This window comes from Stenella coeruleoalba (genome assembly GCF_951394435.1).
Source record: "Stenella coeruleoalba genome assembly, chromosome: X".
Lineage (NCBI taxonomy): Eukaryota > Metazoa > Chordata > Mammalia > Artiodactyla > Delphinidae > Stenella > Stenella coeruleoalba.
Genome location: NC_137152.1, coordinates 9,906,248 through 9,926,489, shown reverse-complemented (window position 1 = coordinate 9,926,489; position 20,242 = coordinate 9,906,248). Strand labels below are relative to the sequence as shown.

General features: G+C 42.4%; 1 protein-coding gene across 1 annotated transcript in view; it reads right to left on the bottom strand.

Moving 5' to 3' along the window:
* The window catches only part of FRMPD4 (FERM and PDZ domain containing 4), an 852,755-nt gene that overhangs the window by 97,782 nt on the left and 734,731 nt on the right, over positions 1–20,242 (bottom strand). The window contains exon 9 of the mRNA XM_079910629.1: positions 366–526. Coding sequence (XP_079766755.1) covers positions 366–526 — 161 coding nt within the window. The remainder of the gene's footprint in view (positions 1–365; positions 527–20,242) is intronic.

Genomic DNA, 20,242 nt, shown 5'->3' with positions numbered 1-20,242 from the left:
AAACTTAAACACAACCTTCTGCTTTTTCACTAAGGAGTTTGTCGGGAGCTTACTGAAAACAGCACCGTGCCTGCCGCTTAACGTGTGCGTTCAGACATTAAGAAGTGGGTCATTTCCATGGTTACAAATGATGGATCAGTGTTTTCCTAAGTCTGGCGATATGATGGATTAGGAAGTTTAAAACCTCGTTTGCAGAGCCATTTCTGTCCCTCTGGTGGTCTGGCTCTATCCAGGTGATGGGAAAACTCAATTAGACTCCACAGCCTGAAACAGAGCAGTATGAAGCTTGTGAAACGGAACAGCGGTCATGCTGGCAGGGGGTGGTGGATGGTCCCAGAGACCGAGCCTTGGGGCTGCGTGCTTACCTGGTGTTACTGAGCGGACGACCACTGGCTTTTCACTCCCTGCCACGAAACCAAACCCCAGCACAGGGTCCCTCCTCATCTCCACCCTCCGAGGAGCCGGAGGGATGATCTGGCAGCTCTCCAACCGAGGGTCGTCAAATGGGATTGCCTGTGTCATGTGACTGTGGGAAAAGCACAGAGGAGAGAAACTCGGCATCAGTGTACGTGTTTGGCAATGGCCCGGCGACCGCATCCTCTCTAGTTGTAAAACCTTCTCTTCTCTGTTTGTCAGAGAGTGGGGAAGATGTGGGGAGGCCCACTGTCATGCTTCTCACATGGCTGCCTTCTTCCTTGAAAACTCTAGGCCCACTTTCGCTTGAGGCCTTTGTACTGGCTGTTCCCCCAACCTGAAATGCTTGTCCTGCAGATGTGTGTATGGCCCACCCTCACCTCTCTCAAGTCTTTGCTCAAATGTGAGCTTCTGAAAGAGGACTATCCTGGCCACACGCTTTAAAATCGCAGCCTTGCCTCCCCACAGCCAGATCCCTTCACCCTCTTCTACTTTTTTTTTCCCCCCATAGAACTAATCACTTGCTAACGAGCTGTGGAACCTACTTATTTTGATGCGTATTTTCATTGTTCTGCTCTCCATACTAGGAGGTAAGCTCTGTGATGGCAAGGAATTTTGTTTCATTCACTGATGTATCCCAGGTGCCTAGAACAGTGCCTGGCACGTAGTGGATTCTCAATAAATAATTGAATTAAATAGAGAAAAAGATATTTCTTTGTGGAAAACTATCAAATTATAACTGATGTGCTGAGAAAGAACCTCAGAGGGTTCTGGACATTTAGTGGGTAACGCACACGGCTTTTGGCTCCAGTGAAATTGAAGTGATGGGGATCGTTTTGGTGGCAACAGGTTATCCTGGTGTCAAATACAGTCCCCGTTTCCAAAGAAGTTGAAGAACTAACTCTTGGCATCTCTGTTCCAGAGAGACTTTCAAATGATTTAAATGAATCTTTTTGTTAACACTTAAACTTCGGAAGTCTTATCGATAATCCAAACTTGAAAAATGTACAGCATTCAAAAATTTTCAAAATGCTTCCACGAATAGCTCATTTGATCCACAAAACAACCTTGAGAATGAAGGAGCGGAGCAGGTATTATTATCTGCATTTTGCCAAGGAGGAAACTGAGATCAAAACAGTGGCTTATTGTTACTCAGGGCCCATGGTTGGTATGCCAGAGAGTTGGGTTGAAAACCAACTTCGGTGACCCTTAATGAAGTCTTCACTCATGCACATCATCCAGGCAGACTTCTTTGGGGGAAGAGTTATTAGTTTGAACACTAGAAATCTCCTTAAATATGTAAGCCAAGATTATTTCAATGACACGGCCTTAATTCAATTTTTTTCCCACTAATCTTCTTCAATAAGTAAAAGAAGATCATTTAAAAATACCTTGAAAGATGCTACTCCATATGCCATCTGGACAACATATTGTTCAAATGTAATGAAGAAGGACAGAGAAGGAGGAATCCTATTGTCCTCCAGTGTAATGAGTAAGAGTTAAGAAAAATCATTGAAAACCCGCTAAATCTGTCCTTTTGGCATATATCGCTGGATAGGAAAATAAAAGTTTAAAATCCCTTTGAAACAGAAAGGAAGGAAATGTCTTTTAGATTTAGCAGTTTGTGATCTGGAACACTAGGAAAAAGAGAAGTGTTAGTTGCTAAGGAACCCGTTGTGTGCCACGTGCTGACACTCATCTGTTACCTTATTTCATCTTCACAGCCGCTGAGATAGACGGAGTTTGACCCCGCCCACCTCCTCTTTGTAAATGCCCAGAGAGGAAGAATAACTGGGCCAAGGTCAAACGCTTCTCAGGTGTAAGCCAGGTGCGATTCACACCAGGTCTTCTGATTCTCTTGTCACGTGCTTGACCAGCTACATAATTTGCAAGGACAGTACAAAATGAGAATGCAGGGGCCCTCCTTCCAACATGATTAAGAACTTCAAGACGGCAGAAGGTGAAACCCAGCCCAGGGCCTTCTGTGACTGCATGGGTCACAAGCCCGTGAAGCTGGCCTTGGTAGGGTGCTATCCCCAATGTCTCACCACCATTCTAGAAACATCCAGGTTCAGAGTGGTGGTGTTATAGGGCCAAAGGGGCAGGGGCTGTCTTCTGTGAAATTGTAGACGTTTGTCTGGACCCAGAGATTAGACATGGCTACCATGGTGGCGCACGCACTTGGGACGAAGGGAGGTGGGCAGACCTCAGGTGGGCAGAAGGTCACATGGAGAGGCCTGGCAGTCTGAAGGAAAGAATTCAAAACCCTGATTAAACCAGCAGAACCTATGTAGGGTGAGCCCCAGAGTCCAGGGTAGGAGCTGCAGATGGGGCCCTGGGCGGGAGGGACTGAGACACAGGGAACAGGTGGGGAAGTCAGGGCTGGGAACTAGGACACCAGGAGGACCTCTCATACTCCTACAGCGGGCCCTGCTGGGCGGAACTTGACCTTCCACATTGATTTCTCACAGGCCTAAAACAGGCCCGGCTGTGTATGCCTGAGAGAGAGTGGGGCTACCTGGGGGGTCGTGGACACTGCTCTGTTCTCTTGTCTCCTCTGTAAGACGGCTCCATCTCAGAGTGTAACAGAGAAGAACAAACTGACTCCATGTCGGATCTATTCCTTCAGCTCTAACCCTTGTGCTCTGTTGTCTGTGCTTAGTCATGCTGCCTCTGCACCTTTGTAAAAGAATGCTGCCTACAGCCTGAAATATACAGGATAGCCCATTCTCAAGGCTCTGACCTTTAAAGGTACAACACTTTCCCATTTACATACAGATTAAAAGTTGCAGAACAGAAAACAACAAATGCCTTGTTGGAGGTTTATAGGAACATTGTGACCAGACCGATATAAGAACAAAGGATTCTCACACCAAGAAGTTTGCAATAACCAGACGCACCCCCTCCGCCCTTCGTACAAAAGAATTCTAACTCGAGTAAGATAGTTCTTTGGGACAGTAGTCCACCATCTCCTCGGTCTGCTGGCTTTCCAGATAAAGTCGCTATTCCTTGCCCCAACAACTCCTCTCTTGATCTACTGGCCTGTCGTGTGGTGAGCAGTGCGAGCTTGGACTCGGTAACAAGAGTGTGCTGTACTCTAGCTACATTTGGAAATGAGTCTCTCCTTTTATTCCCCAGAGGGAACAAAGGAAAAAAGGGAGGGGAAATCCACATTTTTTTGGCCCTGAGCTCTGAGTTTGCACCAGAATCCACAGAAGGCATTCTGAATGATGAAGGTTGTAGAGGTGACGTGACTTGCTAATGGTAGTAGGAACTGCATTACAGAGAATCAAACTCTGGCTGGCATAACTCTCAATTCCACCTGTAGAGCCGGACTAGGGAAGATGAGTCCCCATGCTGCTGCCAGTACTGTGAAAAGCTTCTAGTAGTGGTTCCCAAACTTTACTGCATATTAGAATCACCTGGAGAGCTTTAAAAAGCCCTAATGCCCAGGTTTCATCCCAGACCAATCACATGAGACTATCTAGGGGTGGAAGCCAGGATCAATTTTTTTTAAATTAATTTATTTACTTTAGGCTGCATTGGGTCTTCGTTGCTGCGTGCGGGCTTTCTCTAGTTGTGACAAGCCAGGGCTTCTCACTGTGGTGGCTTCTCTTGTTGCAGAGCATAGGCTCTAGGAGTGAGGGCTTCAGTAGTTGTGTCACGCGGGCTTCTGTAGTTGTGGCTCGTGGGCTCTAGAGCACAGGCTCAGTAGTTGTGGCGCACGGGCTTAGTTGCTCCGCGGCATGTGGGATCTTCCCGGACCAGGGCTCAAACCCGTGTCCCCTGCATTGGTAGGCGGATTCTTAACCACTGCGCCACCAGGGAGGCCCCTGGATCAATTTTTTAAAAAGACTTCCCAGGTGATTCCAAAGTGCAGCAATGTTTGGGGATCATTCACCTGCCCAGGGAAGGGTGTGTTCTAGTGCCTTCTGGACAATAGGAAAAGGGGACTTGACTGATGTCCCTGACTACCTCCCCTAGCATCCATTGCAAATGTAAGTTAAAATATTCAAAGCATCTCTAGGTAGATTATCCTCTTTCCACTACATGATAAAGTAATGGTCTCCAATTTTTAATTCATCATTCACTTAATGAGTATTACAATATTATTTTATTAATACCTGATATTTATTAAACACTAACTTCATGCTAAGCCTTTTCTGAGATGCTTTCCATATGTTAGTTCATTTAATTCTCCATAACAACTCTATAATGCATTCATTTATTCATTTAGTCAACAAATGTTTATTGAATCCCCACTGGCTTCTCAGTTCTGGGGGTACAACAGGAACGAAAGCAGAATAAAAAAATAAAATATTCACTCCAGTGTGCAGACACAGGGAATAACCTAATAAATTGGTAAAACATATGGCATATCAGGTCATTTTAAGTACTAAGGAGAAATACAATGCAGGGAGGAAGGCTGGAGAGCTGCCAGGCGAGGGTACTGTGAGATCATGCTGGGGTCAGGAAATGTCTGGGGGGGAGGGGCATTTCGGCAGTGCAAAGGTCCTGTGGTGAGCTATGCCTGTGAGATCATGCCTAAGGGACGGCCGGGCAGCTGGTGGTGAGGGGAGGGTGGAGACAGTGAGGGGAGTGGTAAAGAAGTGGTGATGGGCTGAAGATGACACAGGCTCTTAGAAGGACTTTGTGTTTTGTTGTGAGTGAAACAGGAAGCTGTTTGAAGGTTCTGAGTGGAGAAGTGATGTGATAGCTGCCATACTGAGAACAGACAGGAGGGAGCACGGGTAAGCAGGGACGGCATTTCAGGGCCCGCTGCATCAATCCTGACAAAATATCATGGTGGCTTGGACCAGGGTGAGGGCAGATATGGCAAGAAATCATTGGGCTTTTAACATATTTGGAAGCCACTCTGACAGAGCAGGGGTAGGACTCCTACTCTGGAACCTTCTTCCTGCACACACAGGACGGTCCCAGGGAGACGGACCTTTAAGCACATTATCTAATGCAAGTCCCATGTCTCGATGGATCCAAATCGCAGGAGACATTTTCTCTGGAGCTAATGCTTCACGGTTTGTACAGGAAACACACAAATGCCCAGGTATGGGGCCAACACGAGAACTGGTGTGGTAGTCTGGAATGAGACTGTGGAGCCAGACTCTCTGGGTTCGAATCCTGGTCCCACCACTTCCCAGCAGTGTGATGTGGACAAATAACTTCATCATCCTGCACCTCAGTTTCCTCATCTGCAAAGTGGTGATAATAATGGAAACAACCTCATAAGATCATTGTGAAAATTAAATGAATGAATAAAATGTCAAGCAGGTAGCAAACTCTCTGGCATGTAAGAAGCACTCAAAAAGCATTAGCCGTTATTTTCATCTCTTGAGGGCAATGAACAGAAAGGCATATGTTTCAGACATTATGAACCCATTCAACCTTAAAATATGAAGACAAACTCAACGTTTCAATTGCCTATAGCCCACTCTCGGTGAGATGCCTCACAAATCCCAGGTAAGCTCTGAGACTTCAATCTGAAGAATCACGTCAAATTCAATGACACAGGAAACGCAAATATATATTGATACGCAAGAGGCAAAACAGTACCAGAATACAGAAGAATAAAATCTAGGCTTCTCTAGCGACTGAATCACGGGTAGTAAGTTTTCCTCCGCCATGTTTCAAAGACTATTAAGTGACCTTGGAGTCTAGGGCTGGGGAATGAGTCCGGGTCATGGGGCAAGTGAGAAGCACTAAATCCCTTTTAGGGAGTGAGACCCAGGAGCAGGCCCCTTCACCTCAGGTGCTGCCGTCCTCTGTGTCAACAGAGAATCTGCCCTTGGTCCATATCACTTTCCCACCCCGACAAGGTTTGAGACTTACAAGCACGTGCGTATGATGTGTTCGCTGCCTGTTCTAGTATTTTCTTTTTTGTTTATGGTTTTTTAATTCTTTTCGTTTTGCTTGCACTTTGAGGATAACCTTCCAATGGCATTATCATATTCTTGCTAAACAGGTTATATTTTCAGAATACATTATCTAAAAATAATCAATCCCTGTCTCTTTTCCAGTAAGAAAGGATCCACACTAAAATGTTCCCCCATGAAACATCATTCTGTTCTTTGTGTTAGGCAAGTACCTTTTGGCTCTCTCCTTGCAATATTTTTGATAAACATTTGAGTACTTTTATAATGAGCTGAAAAAGCAACATTTTTTTACCTGCTGAACATGCTTCAGTGAATTCTGATGCTGAGCCTTGAAGAATACAGCTGATGAGCTACACAAACTTTCAGCCCCTGCCCCAACCTTCTCCAACAAACACACACAGATCGGCCAGAAATCTCTGACCTAAAAATCCAGAGTGCATTAATTGAGATGGAAGATGTGTCCATTGAGATCGAATGAGCAATCTTGCTATTTCTGAAAGATTCATTTCAAAAGGAATGATGGGAATCCTGCTGCCTAACTCCCCACGACAAAAAGAAAGGGCTTTCTTTGAACTCTGGGAGGCTTTCTTCCTCAGCAGAAATAAAAGACTGATACATCCAATGTATCACAAAGAATTACTTTGACTAGTAAAATGTGTCCTGTAAGAAAACGTAAAGTAATTTCAGTTTACCATGCACTCATTAGAGCCAGTGAGGTCCTTTTTTGGAATATGTGCTGAGTAGAAAGATTCTGGAAGGAAGAACCAAATTTAGAAGCCATTCCCTTTGGTGTAGAGTTAAGGAATCTAGGAAGATGGTAGCAGGCGGGACCCCTGGGTAGTTAAGACTGGAATGAAAAGGAGTATAAATAAACATACATGCCTCAGTTCTGCTTGAGAAGGTCATTGTTGGTGTGACCTTTCAGGGACGGGCAGCTGTGATTCCATGAGAGCATTAAGCATCAATATATAATATTCTCATCTTGGTAGCCCTGGTGTGGGTCGCAGACTGAGTTATCTTCATTTGCTCCCCAGGATGTGATTTGCCACTGGACGCCACACTGCTTTTCAGTGCCTTCCCACTGGACACAGTACGTACTTCTCCACCCCTTGACTCTGCTAACATCTCGTTGCCCAAAGCATGTGACATGGCTGAGGCCAGATGTGACAAGCAAAACGCACTTGTTTAGCTGGGCACGAGCTCTTGCTTTTCTCTTGTCACCATGAGAAGACCTTCCCAAGGCAGCTGCCACCCTTTCAGCTTGGGCTCTGGAACGGACACATGTAGAACAGACCAGAGCCGGCAACTCAGTGAGGAGCCAAGTGGAGCAGAGCTGTCCAGCACCTCAACCTAGATGAGCCAGCTGAACGATGGGTAACAAATGATGATTGTTGCATGACACTGAATTTGGGGGATGTTTGTTATGCACCAAAAGCTCACTCATACAATCTGTAATTAGTGTTTTCAGTAGTACTTAAAAACCCTGAAATGCCACATCCCCAAAGGATTCTCTCTACCACCCCTATTCTCTACACCATTTATGGCTAAATGTGCTACATTTTACAAAAACACTATCGACACTTCCAGAGGAAACTTCTCCCCTTATTATCCCAGTTGACATGGCAGCCACAGGCACCTCATGATCTATTCTTCATGACTTTCTCATATCTCTGAACTGGACTTAGGTAGTCGTGGCTCCTAAGCCAACAATTCACAAGCCCTGTTGTGGCCTGTGAGGGGGCTTTATAAGGCTCTGGACTTCCCTGGTGGCGCAGTGGTTAAGAATCCACCTGCCAACGCAGGGGACACGGGTTTGAGCCCTGGGCCGAGAAGATCCCACATGCCGCGGAGCAACTAAGCCCGTGCGCCACAACTACTGAGCCTGCGCTCTAGAGCCCACGAACCACAACTACTGAGCCCGCGTGCCACAACTACTGAAGCCCGCGTGCCTAGAGCCTGTGCTCCGCAACAAGAGAAGCCACGGCAATGAGAAACCCCCGCACCGCAACGAAGAGTAGCCCGTGCTCGCAGCAGCTAGAGAAAGCCCACGCAGAGCAACGAAGACCCAACGCAGCCAAAAATAAATAAATTTATTTAAAAAGAAAGAAAGAAAGAAAGACAGACTCTGAGCAAAAGTGCTGCGCAAGGCAAACTGGAGTTCCCCAGAATAAGAATGTAAGTAGGAAGGAAAAGAAAGCAGAAGTGTGAATCACTGAGCTTGATAGGTCACAACTGACAGGGACTACGAGGTAGATTAGAAACCCCGAGATCGGTTTCAAGCAAGTCAAAATTACGACGATGTGTGCGGCAAAATAACATATTGAAAAGAATTTTTGCTTTGTTCTCATTGAGTTTCTTCCTCTCCCAGGTCTAGTAAGGTAGGCTTCGTTCAGTCCCTTGCCTCGGGGAAGATGCATTTACCAGGGCCCAGAGAAAAAGCTGATGGCAGAAAGCCTCTCTCCTGACTTGTTTCGTGAAACTCTGAGCAACTTGGCTTAGGAGTCAAGGGCAGAGGACCCCTGTGAGGTGGCAGCAAGTTCAGGAGAGAGAGCTTGGTGGTAAGTCTAGCAAAGCACCAAGATGCATAGGCTGAGCCTAAAGAAATGGCAAAGTCAGTGAACTTCAGGGGACCATGCAGGCTCAGACGCCGGTATCTTCGGACTGAAAAACACAAAGGCCTGTTTGAATTTCTGTTCTGCAGATATTCCGGGGACTTCTGAATATTCGACATGATTATATTCCAATTGCCAAACAGCAGAAATGTAATACGATGACACTCACACACGAGTTTAAGGGTAGGATTTACATTGGCTCTGTGAGAAAACAGAAACTATGAGTAAACGGCGTCTTTGAAGGAAAGGAGAAAGGGTAGTTGGAAGAGAAGAGATGCCACCTGGAGAGAAATCATACTGTGGAGTGACGTCACGCAAGGAGATCCAGGAAGTCCTGCTAATGAGGGTCCTGAAGCTTCTCTGAATCTGGAACTACCTCCTAGAGCTGCTTCCCATGAGGCTAGGAGGCTCAGCCACGCGGCATTTGCATCCTCATATGTCCATGAGATTCCATCTCTCTTAGGATCTACAGTATGTATTTTTATACTCAACTCCCCCCTTCCCCCTCCCCGCTCCTTTTTTTTTTTTTTAACAAATCCCAGCAAGCCTCTGTCCTTTAGGATCAAAAGAGCCCAACCAAATCCCACCACTGAAGATGAGTTAAATTTAATATAAACATAGATAACTGGACATGATGTGTTTCCAGGTCACACAACACAGTGAGTCTCAGGCTTTTTGCCTTCGTGAATATGCAGATTATGGGTTCAGAGGAACTTGACCTTCACTAATCAATTCCACAGGCCACTGTCAGTCAATTTCCACAACATGTCAGGAGCATTTAAAGATTAAGAACTGTTTAGTCAAGCTTGGAAACATACATAGTACTTAAAAAGCCAAGGTAATCCAGAATGCTTAAACTTAGAAACTGCAAAATGTTTGGAGGAATCTTGTTAGAGAATTTTAGGAGGACTTGAAAGAACTGGAATTTTTCCTTAATGGGTAGACTAAATATCAAAATTTTCAGTTCTTTTCAAATTAATATATAGATTTAATGCCATCTAATAAAGATATACCAACAGTCCTTTTAAAGAATCCAACAAAGAGAATTCTAAATTTTATATGATAATATAAAAGAACACTCTGAACAAGAACAACACTCTGGTTGTCGAGCCCTACAAGATACTGAGATACCGGGACAAACATAGAAAAGTATAAAATGATGGAGTAGCAGCTGTGACTACAACAAAACAAGGTTCCACGGTAAATTTAGAGATGAATGACCGCTTGAAAGAATTCAATGCAAGCTTTGGCACCAAAGAAAGTGAAGTGCTTTAGCATGTCAACAACACGGCTGCTTTTGAAACAAAACCATTAAAGTACATTAGAGTGACTATGAAAATCTTTTGTCCTACACAGGGGTTGTTGGCTACCTGGTAACAATGAACTAAAAGTGTCGTCTCTTCAGAGTAAAGGAGATATTACAATAATGAATGAGAAAGTAACTTATTTTGTAAAAGAAACTTGGATTGTGGTAAGAATATTGGGAAACAGATGTTTGGAAATGATTCTACCATTCTGTGCTTGTTTTACTGAAAATTATGCAAATCTTTATCTATCAAAACAGCAGCCTTTGAAAACTTGAAAGTGAATTTTTCTAACCTGTTTTAAAAAACCTGCAAATAAAGCATTTCAGCGAACTGTGGACTCATTCGTTAAATATGATAAATGGCAACATCTTCCATTTGGTTTGTGAGAACAGTTGAAGGACATCAAGGAATATGGAAACTCTCCAGCTGAATTTCAACAAAATCCCTTGCATGGATGGAATTGAAAAACAGGATTTCCTGATCTAATAAGCAAGTTGGTGAATCACTTTGTCCATTTGCCTCTTCATATGTTTCTGCAGCTCCCTTTTTCTCCAACGACGACGACTGAAACCAAGTAAAGAAATAAGATGAACTTGCAACCAGACCTTCAAGATTTATCCATGAAGTGGTAAACCAAGATGCTCAAAAATAAATCAGCACCCTCAATAACTCTGCTGTCATTTAAAATATCATAATTGTTAATGCAGCAGTGATAGCAAAACTGTTTACAAGTGATTAAAATGTATATTTCACCTTCAACTCATTTTAACACCTATTCTTTACAGCCACATATGTTTTATATATATACAGTATGAATAAATGAATATATATTAAGGGGGCACGTGTTTAAAACTTTTTTACTAATAGGCATACAAAAGCACCAAATGTGGACATTTCTGTTCTGTATGATCTAGGGGGCTCCTGACTCATGGTGTGGGCCCAAGGATGCTTTATATACTCAAACATGATGGACAGAGTTGCTGATATCACAAAGCTCAACACGACTCTTGAAAAGTCCAGCTTTCACATTCAGAAATATTCAGTGGCATTCTCAGAAACCTAAAAGTGAAGTTAGCGTGCTGCTTATGGGAAATGGTGCCTTTCCATCCTGCTTATCTGATCCTACCCCAGCCACCAAGATGAGACAGTGGCCCCAGGTTTGAGTGACTAAGGGACACACAAATTGATGGTTCTTACATGTGCTCTTGCTTTGGGCTCCACTAGATTGAACCCTCTGGGGTTTGGAAATCCAACCACCACAAATCTAAGATTTCATGGATACCTGTTGCTTACAGAGCATAAAGTACTGCATGGCTGGGCAGACTTTTTCTTCTTGATTGATTACCCTTTTTTTTTTTTGGACCTATAGGAAAATATATTTTTGAACAAAAGACTTGATAACGATGAGCAAAGCCTTTCTCAAACATGTTAAAATCATCACTTTAGGTCTGAGAGTTTTTCTCCATCAAATTGGATTCTACGCATATTTTAGTGCAGTACTTGGAGGGGGGAGGGGTGAAGACAAAGGAGGTGTCCTCCCCATCCCAAGGGGCTGTTGTATATCCCTGTGACCTACGCATATTCTTTGAAAATTTATATTATAATTTTATACTTAGTGAAAACAATCCCATGGTTCTTATAAATTCAAACTGTAAGAGTGTGTGTTACAGAAACCCTGATGTAAGATAATATTTTAAAACATGAATTGATCTTTATAAAAGAGGTATTTTTAGAGAGACGATTAGGCGCACTTTATAAATTTCATGATCTTCTAATCTTTACACAAAAGATTTCAAAAAGTGATTAAGTGGTAAGGGCTCACTTTGACGACTAAGAACTTCTGATGGAAGTTAAATGGCATTGGTAAGGAAATCACAGTATCAAAGGTTTAAGATAACAGTCCTGTGTTAATTAAAAACTTGTCATCTCTTAATCTTTTCTTCATTAAAATAATTATTCCTACCCCCTACCTAGAGTATTTAGTTTTCTTAGACACAAAACTACATAACTGGGCTTCCCTGGTGGCGCAGAGGTTGGGAGTCCGCCTGCTGATGCAGGGGACGCGGGTTCGAGCCCCGGCCCGGGAAGATCCCACATGCCGCGGAGCGGCTGGGCCCGTGAGCCATGGCCGCTGAGCCTGCGCGTCCGGAGCCTGTGCTCCGCAACGGGAGAGGCCACAACAGTGAGAGGCCCGCGTACCGCAAGAACAAAAAACAAACAAAAAAAACTACATAACTGCCCAAGGTTACACATCTTTTCTGTTTTGGGTTGGTTTTGTTTGCTTATGTTTCCCTTGTTCTAAGCCCCATAACAAGAGAACTGAACCTCACTTCCGCACCCCCTAGATCCACGCCTGGCTCCTTTTCTACGTGTCCTGTGCGCTGGGAGCTTTGATCCTGTGGGTGGCAACATGTGGGCCCGCTGCCCTCTGGCTTCCATTGGGTTCAACCAATGAGAGGTGCTGGCAGGGGAATGTGAGGTGAGGAGGAGAAAGAGATCAGAGTATTTCATCCCCCTCCTCCGTCCTTGGTTTGGCGCAGGTCTGAAGTGACTTCACCCACTCTGATTACTGTTGCAGTCACATCAGGCCCCTTGCACGGCTCCAAGGCTCAGCATGCTCCACGCCAGGCCCCTTGAGCCTAGTGGTGCTAACGGGTCCCAGCTGCTGCTAGGCCCTGGGTGCCTTCATGGGACTTGTTGGTTTCCTTGTCTGAGCCCACACTCATCCATTTCCTGCCAGAGCCAGGTACCGTGCCTCTCTCTTCCATGAAGCAACCTTGTAAGTCCCAGGAAACAAACCCTGCCCCTTGGACGGCACAGATGGAGTCTCCTTGAGCTGGCCTCCAGCGAAAAATATAATTCTAGCTTCTTTTCTGATTCTTAGCCAAGACATAATAAATACGTCTGCTTTGAGAGCAGCATTGAGATCAATTATCCAACTAATATTTACTTATAATGCATCAACCATACTTAAATTTACACCAATGGTTCTCAAAAACAAACAAAAACAACAAAAACCCTCCCCAAAATACCTATGAAAAAAACATTTCTTTCCGAATGAAACATATTTTCCACATATAAACCTTTAAAGACAGTGAAGACTTTGAATTCATGTACTGACCACTGTGGAATCCATTTCTATTTGCCTAATTTAAATGAGATGCGAACTCTTTTTATCTTAATTGAGGCATGCTTTCTTTGTCTCTCTGTCAAAGTATTCTTAGTAAACTTTTATCTTTGGTTGACATTACATACAGTCAAATTTGCAAGAAGAGAATATCACTGAATTTGAGAGCTGGATGAGATCTTGGCTAATGCTTTTATGTTTTAGAAGAGTTGATATGCTCATTTGAAGATTTCGTGTACCATTTTCTTTCAAGTTGGCAGAAACTGAGTTTTCAAATTCAGTCAAAATCAGTCCCTTTTGTTATTTATGGTGGATCAAATGTATCGACCATTTATTCAACAACTATTTAATAAAAGCTTTCTATCTGCCTGGTGCCCAGGATGTGGCTATGTTTTAGATCAACAAGCTTATATTATAGTTCAGGTATCGGCAAACAATAGCCCATGAGCCAAATGTGATCTCTGCCTGCTTTTGTAAATAACGTTTTATTGGAACACAGCCACACCCATTTATTTATGCACTGCAGCTGTTTCCATGCTATAATGACAGAGTTCAGTACTTATGACAGAGACTGGCCCACAAAGTCTAAAATATTTACTATCTGGTCCTTTTCAGAAAAAAATTGTTAACCCCTCTTCTAATGGAAGGACTGATACAATAAAAATCAAATAAACATGAACTATTTCACATATTGTCACGGGCTGGTAGTTTTTATGAAGAAAAATACAGCAGGATAGAGAGTAAAAGAGGGAGTGGATTGTTTTAACAAGATGGGAGTGGAGGCCTCTCTAAGGAGGCTATTTTTGAGATCTGAATTAAGTGAGAAACTAAGCTGGGGGGATACCTATGAGAAAAACATCCCAGGCAGAATAAACAGATGTATAACGACTTGAGAGAGGAGTCTCTAGGCCATTGTTTTAATCACGCACTCGTTCCTTTATTCAAGGAAGCTTTAGTGAGCATCAGTTTACTGTGAAGTTCTCCTTGGTTCTATGCCTTCAGAGAAATCCCCTACCCTCAAAGAAACTCCAAACCCCTAAGAGGCGCCAGATATATAAACATCTGAGTATAACAGATTGCTAGAGGCAAACGTGATGGAAGGGTTCACCCCATACTGTTAGGGTACAAACCGTGGGGGTCATCAGTCTAACCCAAGGGCAGTGAATGGGGACCAGGAAAGACTTCACACACAAGATGCCTATGACGTGAGTCTAGACATGTGAAGCGGTAACTACCAAAGGGAAGGGAGTTATACTCCAGTCCAAGGGAAGAGTAAGCAAAGCCATAGAGGCATAAAAGAAACTGGTGTTGGGACAACTGTAAGTGTTGCTTGTTGGGTAATGGGGCAGAGTGTTTAGGAGAGAGCACAGTATCGAGGAGAAAGGAGGTTAGAGAGGAAAACTACTAGCCGAGTTGGAATGCTGTCCAATATCAGCCATACACCCTTTATGTACACAAGAGCACATCCTTCCTGGAAAGGTCAGAGGCTCTAAAATCTATCACACGATTAGGATCTAGTATGCAATGAGTTGAGGGAATAAAAATCCTGAAGTTCTCTCCATATTCTAGAAGACGAAGAGTAGGATATCTTAGAGAATAAGGTAAACATAGTCCTTAAATATTAACTGGAACCCACATATTATTAATTTTATTTATGAATCAGACTATTATTCATTTTGAAGGTTATAGTTCAAAGGACCACAGAGTTTAAATCAGAACCCAGACTGATAAATTTTTCCAGTCATGCTTTCAGTTTTAGCAAATGAGATACAATAAATCAAGGATCTATTAGGGCTTGTATAAATTAACATCCAAAATAGATTCCACTAATTCATGATCAAATGTATCCTTCAAGGACTCAGTAATATTTGTCAATACCACCACTGAAAACCATTTCAACTAGTCTTTCATCCAGTTCATCTACTCAGAGAGATTTCTGTCTGTGTCAGATGATGAATTTAGCGCCTGCAAGATGCTTATTGACTGTGCCTTGTGAATCTAATTGTAGGATCTAAAAGGGCAAAATGTTTGTCAGTTTCCTTAAAGCTGCAAAATCCCTACAGCTAGGCTGGTAATCAATTACACTAATTGAGTTCAATTCAATGTGTTTAAGAGATGACTTTTATGTTAATGACACTCTAATGTGTCAGAGGCAATAACAGTCAAGTCACATCCTTGGGTTGACTGAGATGCTGAGCAGAGCCTGTAGCTCTCAATCTCGCCTCTCACCATCATCAACTCTAGATATGCATTATTTCCAAGAACACTCAACCTTAGATTGAGATTTACTGCTGATTAAAAATTTAAAAGACCGGTAATCTAGGCAGGTAGCCACATAATAAACATTCGGAATCATATGCTCTGTTTGGCAATAATCAATATGAACAGTGTGAGATCTGGGTGAGCGTAAGTTAATGGGAACTGAATTCGAGAGAAGGCTATAGAGTACTTCAAATACCACTAGGGAAATTTCTGGAGAATTCATTGGTACAACCACAGTAGAAAACAATTTAGCAGTAAGCCCAAGCTTTTTTATTCTCAACCCTGACTTTGGAGCTATTGGGTATGACCCAGGCGCATGGATCTTCAGATCATGTCAGTGGTCCTTCCATGACATTTGTTAGGTAGTCCTGTGGTTTCAAGAGAGCACTCCAGCTAGGCTAGAAGTGCTGGTGAGCAAGTTCAACCTCAGGGAAAAGCGCTGGGAGGAAACCAGAGTATTTCATTGCTCAGACCCCATTCAAGCAGGGAAGCCCTTCCATTTCAGTAGGTGGAAGACAACAGTCACTGAGAGTAGAATGATCATTATCTTCCAAGATAATCAATTTCCCACCACCTGTCTCCATTTGGAAACAAAAACATTAAAGTTAAAATAATTAAAGAAAGTGTAACAATGTTCTGATATTTTCCATGATATCTACTTTGATGCTATTTACTTAAAAATATTTTAGTTTTTGGACCCAACTAAGATGATAACCTGAATCATACTTTAAAATCTAATATTACACAGGAATCTGTGTTTTTAAAAGGCACTCCAGGTGATTCTGGTGCACGGCTTAGGATTACACTTTGAAAAGCCCTGGCTTGGGGCTTCCCTGGTGGCGCAGTGGTTGAGAACCCGCCTGCCAATGCAGGGGACAAGGGTTTGAGCCCTGGTCCGGAAGATCCCACATGCTGCAGAGCAGCTAAGCCCATGCGCCACAACTACTGAGCCTGTGCTCTAGAGCCCGTGAGCCACAACTACTGAGCCCGTGTGCCACAACTACTGAAGCCTGTGCACCTAGAGCCTGTGCTCCAAAACAAGAGAAGCCACCGCAATGAGAAGCCTGTGCACCGCAATGAAGAGGAGCCCCCGCTCGCCGCAACTAGAGAAAGCCCACGTGCAGCAACAAAGACCCAATGCAACCAAAAAAAATAAATAAAAATTAATTTAAAAATAAATAAATAAATGAAAAGCCCTGGCTTAGTGGGAGACATCCAGGAAGAGAGCTCAAGAGATGAAACAGCCAGCCAACCTCCATATATCTTGTACCTTGCAGCTCCCCACTCACTGGTGGGAATGCTGGCCTCTGTTATATTATCTTGATTCCCAGTGACTTTCTTGAGAATCTGAGTTCCCAGATGGAGAAGCATTTACGGGAGGCAATAGCAATTCTTGATGACAAACAGTTTGATGACTTGAATAGACATTTGCCATTATGTGGGTATGAATCCAGACCTCTGTCAAGGACTGGAAAACATACAGGTTAGAGGCATATGTTTTAAAACTCTTCTGTTGCACTGTTGATAACTGATGTACCAACATCTTGTGGACAAAGGAAACAGCTCTTCATCGCTTTATTTTAATTTCCTGTGTTGTTCCCACACAGACTGGAGCTGCTGGGACTTGGGAACATTCCTACCTGAACAACTGGAGTCCAAGCCAAGTTCACTTTATAGGCCTTTCGCCGTGGCCATTTGCCTTTGCCTTTTGTCTCACTAAGAGAACTTCGGGGAAAATTTTACCTCATTTTATGTTGTTAGATTCATTGGAATAAGCTCAAAATATCTCAGGCTTTCAGAGGCCATGCATGCTTAATGGCATACTGAAATTTTTAAAGAGCTCAATTATTTTCCAGAATAATTCATATGTGTCAGCAGTATCCATTTTACCAGATGCAGATTTCTTATGATCATAAGTGATGTTTAACAAAATATGGAACAAAGGCATTTTCAATGACACATATTTAGCAATTTTATGCATGCCTAATTGTCACAATAGTATCCATTTAATTCAATTTAACTGAAAACTACTTTCAACCTTTATTAATGTGACACTTATTCTCTGAGCCACACAAGCCATAGGAGAAAGAAATCAAAGACCCAGGATAAAACTCTGGGAGATTTTGCCCCAATCCCTCTCTGCTTTTAAAAAAGGGCATTAAAACTTTATGCTCTTCTCTCTTCCTCGCAAGTGGTTTCCATTCTCTTCAATAATTTACATTTATTTATCTAACTTTTAAGTCATATTTTTAAAATCAGGCACCGTGCTAGGCCCTGAAGAAGAGAACCAGTACCATTACAGCAGCAGGCGCTGCTAACATGCACTGAGCTTGCCAAACACCGTTCTCGATTATATATATGTATTAGCACATTTATTTTCACAACAAACCTACTAGATATGCAGTATTCTTATCAATCACAGTTGAGGACACTGAGGAACAGAGCAGTAACATTTAAGCTATGAAAGTACTAGAAGAAAATACTAAAGAACACATTTAGAGTTGGGGTAGGAAGGGCATTTCTAAGTAAAAATGTGAAATCTAGGAGCTACAGAGGAAAAGAAAAACAGGTTCAACTACACTGTAATTTAAAAAGGTAAAAACATAAGCAAATTTATAAGACAATGCACTGGAAGAAAACATTTGCAACATATAGGACAGAAAAATATATAATATACATAATAGAAAAAGAGCTTGTACAATTCAAAAAGAAAAGATAATAACCTAATTTTAAAAATTGGTGAAGTATATGAACAGGCACATAGATAAAAATAATATAAGTAGCCAATAAGGTTCTGAAAGACACTCATTATCACCAATAAATGCAAAGTAATATACCACTTTTTCCCCCCTGAAGTAAACTGTAAGGTGGTACAACCTGTTTCTGAAGGGCCATCATAAGGTTTCAAAATTTAAATGCATATAACATGTGTCTTAGCAATCTCATTTCTAGGCCTGTATCCTATACGGTAACTGGGTAGAGCTATGTGCCCAAGGATATGCACTACAGCACTTTACTGGGGAGAAAAAATAGAAAGAAACATGAGAATAAAGGAGTTCTCTTGGAAACTGAATATGTAATTTTATAGTCAATTCAACAGAAAGCTTGAAGGATGAATTTTTTTTAAAAATCTTACAGAAAATTGAACAAAATGTTGGAAATAGAAGAGAGAAGAAAAAAATTACAGATGATCAATTCAGAAGATCCAATATACGAATGATAAGAATTTCGAAAATAGGTGTTAACTCTTCTCTAAATGCTAAAAAAAAAAAAAAAGAAATTCCAAAATAGAAAGGACAAATGGGAGAAAGGAATTATCAAATAAATGAATCTGAATAGTTCATTTAGCCTGAGAGCCCTTAGCCTGACAATAAAAGCACCTTCACACCTGGATGCATCACAATGAAATTTTAATATACCAAGGATAAAAATATTATCTTTAGAGCCACGGAGAGAAAAGACACATTGAGGATAATGGGATGAGAACCAGATCATTATCTGACTGCAGGACTGGAGGCGTGAAGGCAATGTAACTTGACTTAAATCTTCCGTGGGAAAATCATTTTCAACCTAGATTTCTATGTCAAGTGAGAAGGCAAAATAAAGATATTTCCAGACATGCTAAGATTTAGGAAGTTTACTTCCCACACATCTTTTCTAAGCAAGTTATCTGAAGATGTGCTCCAACAAAATCGAGAGAGAGAGAGACATGGGATCAAGGAAACCATGGCTGCTACATGGGATAAGACAGAAGAGAAGTCACAGAATGACGTTCTGTAATGGCCTAGGAAGTCACCAATCCAGATTAGAGCAGGAGGAGAAACTGAGGAAGGAGTTGAATGGGAAAGAAGGTGGTTTCAGAGATTTGACTCTACTCTTGAGAAGGACAAAGTATTTAAGGCAGGACATGCAAGGGGGGAAATGAAAAAAAGTCAGAGACTGCTAGAAAAACAAAAAATTGTAAAATAGTTGCAATATAACCAGCAATAATTAGCTAAACAATGAATAATATTTTCTTAGTAATAAAAATTGAAACTCTTCATTGAGTTTTTTAAAAAATTTATTTATTTATTATTTATTTTTGGCTGCATTGGGTCTTTGTTGCTGTGCGTGGGCTTTCTCTAGTTGCTACTTTGTGCTGCAATGCACGGGCTTCTCATTGCGGTGGCTTCTCTTGTTGTGGAGCACGGGCGCTAGGTGCACGGGCTTCAGTAGCTGTGGCTCGCGGGCTCAGTAGTTGTGGCTCGCGGGCTCTAGAGTGCAGGCTCAGTAGTTGTGGCGCAAGGGCTTAGTTGCTCTGCGGCATGTGGGATCTTCCCGGACCAGGGCTCGAACCCGTGTCCCCTGTGTTGGCAGGTGGATTCTTAACCACTGCGCCACCACAGAAGCCCTAAAACTCTTCACTGAGTTTTAAAATTTAGAATCAACCTATAGATAAGGCCCAAAAGACTCATTAATGGTTACAGGACAATTGTAAATGTTTCCAACCTTTGTATTATTAAAGACAAAATATGGAAGACAAAAGGGAGGGCTAGGAGGAGTAAGCAGGAAGAGTGCATGGATTCTATTTTCATCTACTAAATGAAAATTACTAGCATCAGAACATGCTGTTTTCAGTAGAAGGAAAAA